The sequence below is a fragment of the Sparus aurata genome, chromosome 2 (assembly GCF_900880675.1).
Source record: "Sparus aurata chromosome 2, fSpaAur1.1, whole genome shotgun sequence".
Lineage (NCBI taxonomy): Eukaryota > Metazoa > Chordata > Actinopteri > Spariformes > Sparidae > Sparus > Sparus aurata.
Window position 1 is genome coordinate 10,003,354 of NC_044188.1, and position 16,234 is coordinate 10,019,587.

The 16,234-nt window shown below is 40.5% G+C and overlaps 1 protein-coding gene across 1 annotated transcript in view; it reads left to right on the forward strand.

Annotated features, from left to right (window-relative positions):
- rpa1 (replication protein A1) overlaps nt 1-16,234 on the forward strand; it is a 28,725-nt gene that overhangs the window by 3,432 nt on the left and 9,059 nt on the right. Inside the window, exons 7-13 of the mRNA XM_030406107.1 lie at nt 409-526; nt 1,669-1,771; nt 1,897-1,965; nt 2,288-2,480; nt 4,767-4,903; nt 6,124-6,272; nt 13,979-14,108. Coding sequence (XP_030261967.1) covers nt 409-526; nt 1,669-1,771; nt 1,897-1,965; nt 2,288-2,480; nt 4,767-4,903; nt 6,124-6,272; nt 13,979-14,108 — 899 coding nt within the window. The remainder of the gene's footprint in view (nt 1-408; nt 527-1,668; nt 1,772-1,896; nt 1,966-2,287; nt 2,481-4,766; nt 4,904-6,123; nt 6,273-13,978; nt 14,109-16,234) is intronic.

The window sequence follows — 16,234 nt, forward strand, 5'->3', positions numbered from 1 at the left end:
AACGGAAAATCTCAAAGTCAGGCAGCCCGACTCTCCTGGGGAAGAGCAGCTCCAGTTTGTTATAGCATTTCACACTCTGCCCTGATTCTGTGAAATGTGAATCATCCTTCTCGCCGCAATGCTGGATCACACATCTCCAACAACTCGCTTTGACAAGATTTTTGTTTCCTGCTCTTTCCTTTTTTTCAACTCGAGAGTCAACGGTGGTAAATTTACTTGAAGTCATTAGTTTTTCTTTGATGAAACTTCCCTCATGAAGTGAGATAATTACAGTGATCAAGCAGTTGCAATCCAAAGAAATTGGATTTTTTGTAATTCCTCTCTGATGAATAATGTATGTGCCTCTCTCTTGACTCCTCTCCATCACTGCTCTTCATGGATCATTTATTTTTCTCCTCATTCCTCCAGCAGGGAACAGAGGTTTCAGTAAAGACTTTGGGAAGAAGGCTCCATCTGCCATGCCCAGTACTCCAGGGGGAAGTTCCAAAGTAGTGCCCATCGCCAGCCTCAACCCCTACCAGTCCAAGTGAGTATGGCCAGTATTCCCAGGCAGTGGGAAATGTCATGCCAGCTTGGGAACAACTTCCAGCACCAAGAATAAAAAAAAAAGTTGCGTGTGTGTGTGTAATACTGGCTGTCATGTTTTTAGAGAAACCAAAAAAAGAACCACTGTGATCTTTCCTGTTTCACTGTTCCACCTTGCAGCATCGTTCTTTTTTGCTTTCACAGTTGAACAGTACAGGCCTTTCTCACATGTGGATCTGCCAAACACAGGTGTTATTGATAAAAAGGCTAACGACTACATTCTGTTGAGGAGCGCCAGTGCGGGGCTCATGCTGTTGACTTCCTGGCATGCCCAAATGTAACTGGGCCAACTTTAATATCATTAGCTACACCTGTGCTTTTCTCTCCCATGAGGAATTAAAAATGTCTGTGAAAAGCCTGTTTCAGATGAGAGAAGTAAATAGCCCCTTTAACACAGAGATCTTGCAATACTGCAGCAATGGAGACCATCACCCCGCCTTTGTTTGTTTACACTTAACCATACAAAGGTGGTGTGTGGTTTAAAAAAATGAATGAATGAATTCCTTTTTAGATGGCATGCTGGCATTCTACAAGCAAAAGAGGCATGACAACTAACACAATAGCATTAGATTGTAATGTGACATTCCCCTAACTGTAGGGCAGCGCCTGGTGCAACATCACAACAATTAATTAACGTGCCTATTATAAGGCGATTGAGTTTGCAGGTCCAAAGCCTAGTTGTCGCCAAACCTTGCAAAAATGTTTAGTTGGTGCTCCTCATCTTTGAGTTAGAATCTAACTAAAGCTAGCTGCCTTTTTTTTCACATGCATAACATAACATTACACCCCGGTCCTGTCCCTCACCCTTACTACACAGACATTGATTTGGCACTGTTACTGCATATACTGTCAGCTTAAACGCGGAACAACGGAGGCTCATAATGCATGTTCTGTGTTGTCTATACACTTTGCCATTAATCCGCAATACCATTAAAGAGCAGACTATTAAAAGGTTGAGTTGGTGAATAATTTAATGAATTATGAAGAAATAAATCGGTATAAAGGTTTACATTCTTGGAACACGAGGGGCTTTAAAAATGAACACCTGCCTGAAAAAACATTTGACTTGTTTCTGTTCGACAGGTGGACCATCCGCGCACGTGTAACCAACAAGAGCAGCATCCGCACATGGAGCAACTCTCGTGGTGATGGCAAACTCTTCTCCATGGAGATTGTGGATGAGAGTGTGAGTGTTATTGTGTTCTCACTGATAATTTTATGTAAATAATCTACAAGATGTGAAGAGCTGAAAATCCTGCACTGTACCTGACCTACTTTAATATATTAACCAAACGTAATGTTTTATCACAGGGAGAAATCCGAGTGACTGGTTTCAACCAAGAGGTGGACAAGTACTTCAGCCTTATTGAGGTTGGCAAGGTGAGACGTTCATCTAGATAATGATACAGTAGTTTGTAATTTTCTGCCAAAAAAGCCAAAATGTCTTTTACTGTCCTGTTGGAGATGGATTTGGCGGCGGAGTGTTCTAGCAACAGCTGCCAGTACTTTGTGAGTTAAAACCATGGAGACGATGAATGAGTCATCTGGCTACACTATACCCATACAATAAGCAGCTTATGATCATCTGCCAGCCTTTGTTGATACGACTGTCTGAAGTCGTATCTTGTTTGCACCATTCAGTCAGGTGAAATGCTCCCCAGATCTGTGATTAACACCAGGTTCATCCATCTGTACGGGCCAGGTCTACTACGTCTCCAAGGGCTCCCTGAAGATTGCCAACAAGCAGTACACCTCAGTGAAGAATGACTATGAGATGACACTTAATGGAGAGACCAGCATCATTCCCTGCGAGGACAGCTCTGATGTTCCCATGGTGCAGTGTGACTTCGTCTCAATCGGTGATCTGGGGAACAGAGAAAAAGATGCTATTATTGGTGAGGATCATTAGTTGTACACACAAGCATTCCTGAACCCAACCTCTGTCTTCAAATCAGTTTCTTCTTTTGTTCCAAGACAGTATTGAGACAAAACTATTAAACAGGGCCTAAGTCTTAGTACAAACACAAAGACATTACATACTGCCAAGACAGAAAGCCCAACACATAGCCCTGAAAATGTATCTGTAAAAGTTGTGCAGAATCCTCAAACTTTGTCTTTATTAGAAAATGATTCTCCCGACATCTGAAGGATCTTTTGATTCAGGTTGAAACTGTCAGCTTTAAACCCTTGCATAGTTCGGTGTTGTAATGGCTGGATAAAACATTTAAAAGCGGCCTGTGTAAGATGTTAAATAAACCTCACCTACAGTCCTAACAGGTAAAAATATGTAATGGAGGAATACAAATATTAGATCTGTTCATCCCTTGTTGTCTCTGTAGCAGGCTCACAGTATGAAGAGATGCATGGTGTGAATGTTTGTCAGCCACCACTGATGAGATAATTGATAATTTCACAATTATGTATTTTAAAAATAAGTGAATTACTTGTTGATTAATCACACTTGTGGTTTGGAGGCTAAGATGTTGCATGAAGATGGATGATTTAATGTTCAGTAGCTCTAATACGTTTTGCTGTGTTAAAACTCAGACTTTCCCTCCTCTCAGAACCATTGCAAATTAAAGCAGTCTTGTCTTCCTCGGAAAAGGTATTTGGGTGTCTACATTTTGTGGCCACCATTACAGCTTTAACTTATTTGTCCTTTTCTTCGTTGTCTGTATTGCATTTGTCAAGTCAATGAAATGCATTTTGTCAACTAATACCAATTAATGGCCACCAATATAAATTTCCGAGTCTTTGGCTGATATATATTTTGCATCTCTGGTCCTACTTTAGATTTTCCTTTTAGTTGTAGCCTCATGTGTTCCTCCAAAACCACTACAGCTCCTAAACAGAATCATATCTAACACCCTAAAATATAGTTTACAGTCAGCTGGTTGGTCCGAATTATTAGTTAAATTTGCCTTGCTCTACTACACACTGGAATGTCAGTTACTCAGAATCATGCCCTGTAAACCGTTTCAGGGGAGAGCTCATAGCACAGTGTGCTCCTATGCTGCATCGTTGTGATGGGATGATCCGTCTAGTATGTTTTTTGTTTTTTGTTTTTTTTCCAGTTTGAATGGTGGCCACATTTTTCCAACTGATTTTATGAGACATTAACTATGATGATGATGATGTTGATGATATCATGCTGTGATGTATCCTGCTCTCTAAACAAATGTACAGAGAGCAGAGGTGTGCAGCACATTGCACAGAGGAGCCATTACCCACCAAGTGCAGGTAGCTTATGTTTGTGTCTTCAATAATTCCTGGTGCGTAAGTGCACATTGCTTTCCCTTTATGGAGGACTCGAGCCTAAACAGATTCTAATTCTCTCCAGCACAAACCAGCCAGCCATCTGAGGTGGTCCCAACCACACAATAATAAGCTATAGCAGAGGATAGTTTGTAGCAGAAAGTGGAGCCGGATATGCTGGGAGGTTGAAGTAATTACAGTATACGAGCAGAGAGATAAAAGTGGTATTAATAAAACTGGTGACAGTAACAGCCTGTAGTGCAGATTGGCTTTGGGCCCGATGGCAGAGCTGGGGAGAAAATGAACCTGCTGTCACAGGTAAAATGAAGTGATAATAATTAGTCTGCTTGTAATTGTGTTAATGAAGACTGCGGCTTATACTTCTGTTTGAGTAATTTCTCTCCCACATACCAGTCGACATCAAAGTTAAGTTTTGTTCATCATGGTTTAATGCATTTAGAAACCCTTTACTCACTGGGGCTGTGGGTTTGTACCTTAGATTATGAGTAATGTTGGCAGTGCCACTTTCGATGCTTGATTGCATTGGTCAACATAGCATGCTTCAAGTGCATTGGTGGAAACGATTAAAACCTGTTTTATGGAATTTCTCCTACATTATGGATGTTAGTGCCAGGCGCACAGGCCAGTGACCTCACACCTGATGTGAAATTAATGAATCACTTATTTCCCAAGAGCCAATTTGTGCTGGAAACCATGAGACCCAGAGTGACCCTTGGGCGTTAACACCACATTCAATATTTATGATATGTATATGTGGGAATAACCTGTTTATCTGGAACATTAAACCATATGTGGTCTTCTTAAGAATGTCATATGCATGAATCAATCAGTTTGGGACAACAAAAATAGATTCGGTGTCAACTGCGAATGTTTTTTAATGTTCTGATTCATGTGTCCCGTCACAGATGTGATTGGGGTCTGTAAGGGTGTGGACGAAGTGACCCGCCTCACTACTAAGACCAACAAAGAAGTGTCTAAGAGGACACTCAATCTGATGGACATGTCTGGGAAACTGGTGACCGTCACACTGTGGGGAGAGGAAGTGAGTATAGACATAAGGTGGAGAATAAAAGTGTAATGTGATAGTGCAGTCGTTTAAATTGGTGGTGAAGAATCAATATCAGCCTTGTAACAGTTAGTTCTAGTCAGTTGTAACAGTTATGCTATCTTCTCTGAACTCTTGTCTTTTCAAATGTTAATCATCAGAGAACAACCAGTTTTAATAACAGAATTTGTGAAATTGTTTTAACCATAAGACCTTTTTTACCAGCTGTTGGAGGGTGATCACTTGCTACAATTACTATGAATAACTGAAGCTAAATTAGATCACACATTCAGCAGGTGAACACAAAGACATTAGCACCTGCAATACAAAGAGCCTGAAATAAGTGCTCCCTTTTGTGAAGTTTTTGTTTACTTTTTGGTGAGACTGTCAGATAGGTGTTTAATGAGAAGGGTTGTACAACATATTTACTGATCACCATTCAGCAGCAGAGTCGGAGACATTTAACGTGTGCAGTGTTTAATGGAGGTGTATGTGGTTGAAAGCATCGACTGAATGCCCTGTCACAGGGTGATAAAATAACTGTCCTCCTGCAGTTGATTTTTACCTGTGGCTCAGAGGGACTGTGCTCAGTTCACCACCATTTCTTTCCTCCTGACAAGAAGCACAGTGTTCCCTGTTTGTTTCTTCGACAGGTAGCCCTTTACCAGAGGGACTAACTCAGGAACACAAGATGTATAGTTTATTAAGAACAATGGCAATGCAAGAAGCAAGTGTTGGATTTTCCCCTCATCGCTAAGGGCTTTAATGTTGCCCCTCCCCCATTGTTTTTTTTCTCAGTTGGTCTCCTAAGTTTATTATTGAAAGGTTCATTGAAAAAACTATGAAACTGAAAATCAAGTTACCGTGAAATATTTTGGAACTAAAGAAATTAATTATGTGACTAAATCTGCCAAAATCAGGAAGAAACAAACAAAGAAAAAGAGAGGGCTCAATCAATAAATTCCTTTTGCTGAAGCATGATGGTAAATATGATGAACATATCTGCTAATCTTCAGCGTGTTAGCATTGCCACGGTGATCATTTTAGCATGATGAAGATTGCATTTAGCTCAAAGCACCAGTGTGCCTCAGTAAAAAATAAATTCTTAATACAAGATGAAAAAGTACCAACACACCACATTAAATAAAATCCAAACAAATAAAAGTAATAACAAAGTTTTAATGACGGTCTTTCCTTTTGACTCTTGCTTTATGTAGGCTGAAAAGTTTGATGGCTCTGGACAGCCCATTGTAGCAGTTAAGGGTGCAAAACTTTCTGACTTTGGAGGCCGGTCCCTTTCTGCATCCTTCAGCAGCACCGTGATGATCAACCCAGACATCCCTGAGGCATATAAGCTCAGAGGCTGGTAAGTGAACCTGATGCTCATAGATAATGCAGTGCAGAAAATTGCTTATATGTTCTGGCAATTGTAAACCCATGGCCAAGGGCTTTTATAGCAAGTGTGAAACATGGTTTACGTTTAACGGCAAAAGGCTTTCTCATATTTATTTCTGCCTGGGATGCAAGTATCACTGTTAAAACTGAGGTAGTGATAAGATTTAAATCACAGGTTCCCATTTCCCAAGTTGCAAGAGTGCATGCTCTGATTCTCATTATCAAGATTAGTTTCCCCCCATTAGCCACAATGTGGGGGGTGCCTCAATGAAGCATTACATATAAATGGAAATCATACTTAATCTGTGTAAATGCGTTTTTACTCCTAATCGCCTTTCCAGATGAAATGAAATCCAGACTAATTTCTGTGTGATTATGTTTTTCTCTTACTGTGTGTGTGTGTGTGTGTGTGTGAGAGATGGTGCAGTGCACGTATTCTCATGTTTATTTTCACTTGATCACAAAGGATTATGTGGAAATAATGTCAGGTATCTTTTCTTTGTGGTGGTGAACTGTGCACATGTAGTCATGCATATTGCATTTATTAGAAGTACAAGAGCCAAATGCAGAGTGGTAGCATAGTGCCTTAACACAATTAAGGCATGTGACTCAATTCCTTGAAGAATTTTAGTTGGATTTTTCGAGAGAAACATTTAAGACTCTAGCTTTCATCTTTTCTTCGGGCTCATGTGCCAGTTCCTCGATTCCTTCTTTTCTAAATTATTTCCTCTCCCTGGTGTACAACACGACCAAAAATAAGTACGCTATGCATGCATTGATTTTTGTCAGAGGTTAGGATAAACGACATTTCTGCTGTCTATTTTTTAACAAAGACATCATCTGGTCAGTGTGTGGTGTTAAGGTTTATAGTGACAGCTGTATGAAGTGGCACAGGTTGCACATGATTGACAGATGATGCAGAGGACACGTGGACCAAGGCATGAGACGATACTCTACCTCACTCCAGCACTGTGGCATACTGATTGATCCATCCTCCTTATAGATTTTACTTAAACAGGCAGAGTCTGGCGCTCCTCTCTGACATGAAAGCAAATGTCTCCATTTGTGAGTGGAGATCTGGTCGATTCCATCAAACATGTTTCATTTCTTCACCTCCCAGTGTCTGCTCTGCACTGAGGAATAAAAGTAATAGAAAGACAATAAACACATTTATTTTGTGACAAGCCTAGTGCAGTCTCCTTTTCCGCCTCGACAAATGTAGTTGTGAGTATTTATACATGATCAGAGGATCTGATCTGCATAATCAGTGCAGTGAAATGTGACTCGACTTTAGAGGTGAGATGGAGGCAAATCACAAAATATGCTAAAATGTGCCTCTTTAATCAGATGTCTTGGCTCATGGTAATTTCTTGATGATAGTTTTAGCGCCAGCCTCTGGCTTCTCTGAATATTTTTTAATTTATTTAATTTCTCAGAATGCAAACTGCTGCTGTTAGGTTTTCTTTGTTGTGGGATTATTTTGTATTCACATTGTGATAAAAAGTGCTCCATTATCAGGACCACTCCTGGGTCTTCTGCATTCTTTTACCTGAACACCATTAAGTCCTGAGTCACATTTTCAAATCCCTGCTGTTGCAAAGGCCTTTTATTCTCCCTGTGCACGTCCTTCCTGTTTAATGATGGAAGGTTTGTCCAGTCACTTCTCACTTGAACAGCCAGATATAACCATCATTAAATTCTTCTATTGGTTTATCCAATGCAGAAGAGCATGTGGCCCATATTGCTCCTCTTTGGACAATGGGTTCCTGCAGGTTTGCAAGCATTCGCTAATGAACAGTTTAAAAGTCACAGATGGAAGGATGCCAGACCTAACTCATTACTCTCGATCCAAGTCGATCCGAATGAGAACCACCGTGAAGACAAGATCGTTATGCACCATTTTTGAGAGCTGTCGCCAGCCTCATGCTGAGAGGAGGATGGAGAGAGTAGCCTCTTTAGTCATTAATCTTTATTTTAAAGCTGCGTTACAAAGATATCTAGTAAGGGAAAGCATGTTTTAGTGTGTCTATTCATCCAGGCTGGTACTAACTGACAACAAACTAATAATTTTTCGGGGTTAGGGTTATTTTTGGGGTTGCTTATTTTCACGATTTGCGTTATCAAGATCATTTTTTCTGTAAATTGGGAAGGATTTTTTGCACATTTTTGGCGGAGCCCAAAGTGACATCTTTAAGTTGCCTCTTGTCCAACAAACAGTTAAAAATGCAAAGACGCTTCAGACTCGTTTCTGTCATAAATGATGACAAAAAAGCAGCAAATCCTTACATTTAAGAGGCTAGAACGAGCACATGTTTTTCACACATATTTTTCATCATTGCCAATTCATTTTCTTTTGACCAACTAATCACTGCAGCTGTCGTTTTCGTTGGAAGTCTGCCAGCTGTTCAATATATGTGTGTTTTGTTGTGCTGGTGATGAGCTCAGGTCTCATGATGGTACTCTTCTACCATGTGTGTCCGTTAGTGATTGTTCCATATGCCAAAATGTGAATTGTGGAAAATGGAGCAAGGCAGCAATTAAATTAAACTTTAAATCTTGCACAGAAGCAGCCAAGGTTTTTACCCATCTATGCCTTTACTGTACAGCCAAGCCTGCTGAAACATCATTGTTTTACTCATGCAGAGGCATCTTAATTTGATTGTGTTTTGGTGCAGACCTTTGGGACTTCCTCAAATGAATAGTCCATCCTTGGTGGGCTGTTGACTCAAATTCATGCAGAGTATTAGTGGTGCACTTTCCAGTGTGCTTATAAAAAAAAAAAAAGAACGCTGCCCCCTGCACTAATTATCCTGATGTTGGATTAATCTGGGGTTTTGGTGCGCTGTTAGTGTGCATGTGCTTTATGCACCAACCAGCTTTTATTGAGATTACTTGACACAAGTTGTCAATTTGACATTAAATCCAAATTCCTCTTTGTAAACATTTTCAATAAAAAAAAGTCTGACTTCACAGTCACACTTTGACCCATCTAACTGTGCACATGTAGTTGTCCATTAGGTGGCAACAGCACATTTAGAGATGTTACTTTCTCCCATACTGTCAGGCAGGGTAGTCACTTTTCTGTTAACTACACCTCGTCATGTTTGTTCCCAGAGCTTGATTCTGTCAACCTCAGACATTCACCACCGACTCATTTAGTCACACAAGTCCAAGCTGACATTTTCACTGTCTGTCTTATCTTGACTCCAGCATTTCTGCATGTGAAGGATGCATCATATAGCCTGGGCAGTAATTATGTCAGCCAAGAAGCAAACAAGCTTCAACACGGCAGTCTGGTGAACATAATGCCTCATTATATCATTGGCTGTTATTTTACCGAGATGCTTCACTGTGCTGTAATGATTTGGAGAATAAAAATATGGAAGAAATACAAGCTGAATTAGTGGAGCAGAGTTATTAACTGAATTGAGTTGGTAACTGTCTCACTTAATGTTTAAATCCAAATTTGCAGGCTCACTCATATTAGACACAACTGTCAAAGTACCAAGGCTCCTACTGAATCTGCTCAGTGGCATACAGAGCTCTTATTTGATTAACTCTGCACTATATTATGTTTTGTTTTTGAACCAGTTATTTGCATCATCAATCAATCGGAATTGAATCAGCAGATATTTTAATAGATGGTTTCAGTTAGGGATGTCCCGATCCGATCTGTAGGATCGGGATCGGAGCCGATCTGGGCATTTTTCCGCTGATCGGAATCGGCAATTTTGAACGTGGACCCAAGCCCGATTTTTTTATTTTTTTTTTCACGTCAGAGCACAATTTGTGGCAGAATGCAGACGCGTGCGTGGCGTTACTCTGGCAAACCTGTGAATAAAGTGTCTGCAGTGTGGAAATAACGTCAATTAGAAAGCGAAAGCAGTCCAACAGCGACGTGTAACATCTGCTATATGGCCGTTTCGCGGAGCTGCATTTTACTACTCATTTGATACAGCATATACAAAACAAAAACTCATAAAAAACAACGTGTTCACTCGAGAGTACAGGCAAGGAGACCAACGCAGCAAACAGTCGCGGATACTTTCAGTTATGAGAAATATCCTCAGCGACATGTCCACAAATATTACAGAGAGGGTCATCAAATTAATCGCTCTGGAAAACCAGCTCATCACCGTGGTAGAGGATCAGGGTTGTCTTCGTCACCTGGAGTTTTTGAATCCCCGGTATGCCCTACCATCTCTGCATTACATTTATTCCACTTTCGAGTTACAACATGCCGGTATATGCGCACTAGTTTCCTGGGTCTCATACAGCAGAGCATGTAAAGCAGGCAATCCAGGAGATGCTGAACGCGTTAATAGACAAGCAACGTGTCCACGTCATTTTATGTGACAACGTAAAGTACATGAAATAAGCAAAGGATGATATGGAGGTACCAAGCGTGAGCTGCGTCTCACACACACTTCAGCTGGCTGTACACGAGGGTCTGCTGTCACATCGCAGCGTCACACACTCACCTGCTAACACAAGGAAGGTGGAGGCCAATGTTGTAATAGCATATGCAGAATAAGAAAGAGCCATATGAAAGTATAGACTTTGTTTCAACAAAATAATAAAAACCTATTAAGGAACAGCTTAGATGCAGGTACTTTTTTTCTTAATGCAGCTGTATTATCTAGGAAAATATTAGTTAAGGCTAAGTATCGGATCGGTACTCGGTATCGGCAGATACTAAATATTAAAGGACTCGGATCGGGATCGGGGTAAAAAAAACCTGATCGGGACATCCCTAGTTTCAGTACACGATTTGATGCTTACCTTTGCCATGTATGATAGTTAGCTAAACATTTTTGGGTTTTAGACTGTTAGTTGGTCAAAACAGGCACTTTGAATACTTTAGGTTGGGTTCTTGGGAAATTATAACAGACATTCTTCACTGTTTTAGACATTATCGATCTATCAAGAAAATAACTTGAATATGAATCAATAATGAAAATAATTGGTAAGTCACAGTCCTGTTTTTATTTATTTTTTTAATTGACCTAATCACAATGTTTGTTTACAATTACTTGCATGTAAGCGGTTTTCAGATTGTTTTTTTGCACTGTTCAGATTCCTTTTTTTGTCAGAATAATAATGTGGCATAAAAACGGCTTGGTCTGTTTTTTCCATGATACACTTGTTCTTTTGAGCTCTGTATTGGACAAGCTCATTTAAAGTCAATTATTGTGACACACTGATTCATGCTGAACAGTCCAAGGCCGTATGAATGACATGTTAATGTTACATTGCTGTATTCTCGCACTTTTATTCTGCAGTGTTCTCTTAAACAAATGGTTTTACAATTGGAGCCTGTGTGATCTGTCTATTGTGAGACAATATAAAAAACTTTGCAGTGATTTTGACAGGCTAGAATAAATGAAAACATGTTATTCAGTCATGTTTTACGTTCAAATGAACATACTGTGGCTTCTTAAGTTACTGGTCGCTCCATGTTGGACCATATGTCACTCACTACTGATGAAGTGGCTGACACCAAGGCACACACAACATGTGGTAATCTTGTTTGCCACTTTCAGCCCAGGCATTAGATTCTTAGCCTGGAGCTGAGAACTCTGCTTACTGAGACTTTCCCATCATCCCCCTCCTGCTTCTTCCTCTGACACCTCTCTGTTCCTGTCCTGTCCTTGCTTATTGACACACTGACATTTGACATTTATATGTCATGCACATGCATGTCTGTCTCATGTGATCCATCTCTGTGTCTCTGCTCTGAGCTGGGATGTGCCTGCTTTCAGTTGACTGTTGCACATTTCCTGCCAGGTCTAATTTGTCCTCTTTGTGTCTCCTTCATCACGGTCACTGTCTGCCATGCCATTTCTGTTTCCCGTGCTCCTCGCTGTCTCCATGATAGAAACAGCCGCAGCTTGGCAACTAAATTCTGTCACGGTGGCATCTTGTTGAGCCTTTTACAGTGCTTTTGGGAATCTGTCAAATCAGATGTCCAGGGCCGCGTGTAACACTGTGAAGCCTCACTAGTCTGTAGTCTTACCTTTTTGTGTGATGCATTTTTAATCATCTCAGCTATGTTGTTACTACATCTCCTTCCTCTGTAGAACATCTGTCTTAGGAGAGTTGTTGAGCCCTGATGGAAAACAGTATCTCCATTTTACCTGATTTATTTTGTCAGAATATCTTTCCACAAGCTCCTAACTGGTTGATACAATTAAAGCACAGGTACACTATTGAGGAATCTGGTGCCACCGTGAAGAATTGCTCACATTTGTCAGTAGGAGTGGGAAATTGGCAGCCTGTGCGTCACCCTGGCCACAGTCTGAACCGTTAATGGGGATATTTTCAATTAGTCATGCCTCCAGGAGCAAAGCATGCTCTCGCTGTATTTACAACCTGACCTCCCAATTGTGCCCCACTCTGCCTTGTGGCCAACAGATTAGTAAGCTCTATTGATCTCTCTGACCATTTAAAAGCGATCTTTTTTTTTTCTCCCCCCCCTACTGCATCTTACCTCCACCCATCTTTCTTCCCCCTTCTTCCCTGCCTTCCCTCTTCTCCTCCTTCCTATTGTCTTCCCTGAATTACTGAGAACATTGGGCGAAAATGGGTTTCTGATATCACTGTAACAGCCCTGACCCTGGCCAGCTCATCGGTCTCTCTCTTGTTGATTCATTTCACAAGCCTCTCAGCTTGCCTTACTCTCAGCTAAGCCATTCCTGCTTTGAAAAACACAAATGGATGCTCTGCTTGGGACAAGATATTTTATTTTATTTTTTGCTAACAGTTAAATGGACAGCCTGCAGCCTGTTGACAGCCATGTGAACAGCAGAGTATGGTCCCCTGCTTTGTTGCAGAATAAAGCTGTAAAAGTAGACCTTCTGCATACCAAGCATGAATCTCTCAATTAGAAATGACCGGAGACCAGATGCACAACATACCTCTGGAATGTTTAATATTTCTTTCTTTTCTAAAAATAGGAGGATTATTGTACCATAGAATGTGTTAGAAATAATTTTACCCAGCTTTTTAATAATATTTTTCCACTCTAGCATCAAAATGATTTAGAAGCTGTTATTTTAAGGTAAAAAGTTGCGTAATGTCCCTTTATTTAAATAGTCTTACGATTTTGTCTAAATATTGGTCCAATAGGCAAAATATATCCTTTGGTGCATAACATCCATTGTAGTTGACATATGTATTGTTAGTCACAAAAAAAGGATGTACAAGAAAAATGTCTTTTATAGAGTTGAAAAATATTGTTTTTACCTGTCTGGTTTTCCAAGAAAAAACGGTATTGGCAGTTATTCCAGAATCACATTTTATACAACTGACGCATGGTGTCCACTACAGTAGACATTTATGTACTTCCTTCTAAACAATAAATGGGGGAAAAGTTACTGGCATGATTTTTCAGTTGTGTAAAAGTAACATAACATAAAAAAAATATATATTACTCTCTGATTTAATTATTAGTGCATGAAAGTATTAAACTAAAATCTTGGTATTGGAGTACTGGTCGAAGTGAAACACGCTTATTAAGACATTTTTGTTTGACTGTTTTTACTTTGCAAGGACTAAACAATGAATCAAGGACACAATCAACAGATGTAACCGTTAGTTGCAGCCCTACAGGTATACTTGGTTGACTGCAACAGGGTGCTGATGAGCAGTGACCGGTATCCATTCTGTTTAATGTAGGTATGACAAGGAGGGTCACACCATGGAAGGAGAGTCTCTGACAGAGATGAAAGGTGGCAGTGGCGGTGGAAACACAAACTGGAAGACTCTATCTGACGTTAAGACGGAGCACCTGGGACACGGAGACAAGGTACACACACGTGGTCGGCTTTGCTTTGACATGCTCAAACATTTAAGATATGGTAACTCGAGACATATTGTTATTCAAAGATGATTCTTTGAAGATATTCAAGGACAAACTGAAAGACTGGTGCTGAATCCCAAACAACAAATATGAAAGTGCTCGCAGTCAAGCTGCATTTGTACATGGTGCACACTGCAGGTCTGTAAAGCCTCGCTGTAGTGTAACCTTGTCACTCACAGCTCTGCTTTGCAAAGGTACTTTTTAGTAGAGAGTCAGCATGATGAATCTTTATAATCTACTTATAAAATCACTGTAGCACCGGGTTTGTGCACTTAAAAGCAGACCACACAAGGGTTCCTGATCTTCCTCTACTCATTAATCCCCCTGTATTGTTGGTGTCCCCTTACAGTCTTGGTGTATGTTCATGGTGAAAGTCGCATTTATCTCTAGTATTGATTACAAAGAGTACGTATGCTCTATTCGTTGCCCTCTGTAATGAAATCACTCCCCTCAGATAAGTAATGTGTTTTTTAATTTCCCTCTTTTTTATATTTATACTGTTGAGGGAAATGGTGCTCGCAGTGCATGAATTGTTCAGAGCGGATAATGTGACCTGTGCAGAGATCTTAACTTGTCTAAATTAATATAATTTAACATGCACTGCACATTAGTAATCATCACAGTATGATGAAAACATCCTATTAAGAACAGCTCAGTTAATAGATGGAAGTGATTAATGGAAGGCACAAATATTCTGTGTGGCTGTAAAAGACGAGTACAGAGTTGGAGGTGGAGGGCTATACTGTCTATTTGGAAGTTGAAAAAAGACCTGAGCTCGTAGCTCAAACGAAAAAGACAAACAATAAAACATGGATTAAACAGGATCAGCAATCTCAATTAAGTGAATAATATGTTTTGTTAAATCATTTTCTTTGCAGACCATTTCTTGCTTCTGCAGCCCTCACAATTCTCTCTTCTGCGTCCAGAACTGCAGAATTCCCAGTCACAGATAGTAAATGGCTTATTGTTCCTCCATATGCCTCCTGTTATTGTAGCCACTTAAGCAGTTTGATTATCTGGAGGTCTACAATGCAGCTCATGCAGCCCCATCTATTTATTTTCTTTCACACTCAAATCCTGACTGTAAACAGTAGCCTCCCTGTCAGGTGGAGGGCTTCTTCTGGCATTAGCTCCCTGCGGTTCAGGAGGAAATGTTTGACCCTGGGCTATCAAGGCTCTTGCTCCTCCTCAGCATGGCGTGTGATGAGACCCGGTACTGACAAAGGAGCTGAGCTGATTCTGTCCTCAACCCCTCCAAGACATCCCATACACAGGGGGCATGGGGGTCAGGCCTCTCAAGACCCCCCTTAACCAAAGTCTGTTGCAATTAATTGTCCCTGTCAAAAAGTCTTTGTGTCACAATCTCAAGTTTCCACATTGCACATTCCCCGTGCCCTCTCTGACAGTAAATGGTCACCCTCCTCTTGTTTGCTTGACACTGCATTTGTAAAGACCTGTGACAGAGGAGAGGAACAGGTTCTTCTGTCCTCTTCCCAGTGTGGCAGCCCCACTCTGTCACACGCTAATTGAAGAGGTATTTAGTTGATTAATTGGACCTCTTTTGGATAAGCAGCAGAGGTTGATGTGTGGGTAGCATTTGGTAAAATCAAAACAGTAATTATAAAAGCATAGCCAGCAGCGTCTTGTGTTGGAACAGGATGATTTTCTCTTGTTTTGCTGCTGTCGCTTACTACGCTCTTAGGGGCTTTTTATTTATCCAAACTGACATGAAATATCAATTGTCCTATTTTAGAAGTTAATTGGGAACAGTTACCCTTTTGCGCAGAGAAGCAGTGGTAAGTGCTTGGAGAAAATGGAGAGGAAGGAATTGATTTTTTCTTTGTACTGTAGGGAGTATGAATAGTTTGTCTGCTAAGCAAATGTAAGAAGAGTCCGTAAGATAATGTTTTTTCCACTCAGAAAGGTATGTTTTGACCTTTTGTCAAGTTTGAAAAAGCTCTCCTTGACCATGAAAATGAATCGGAATAGACAGATCATGAAACATTTTAAAGGTTAACATACCTGGGCCCTATTTGCCCATGTTTTTGTGCCTAAGTGACAAATGGGGATGG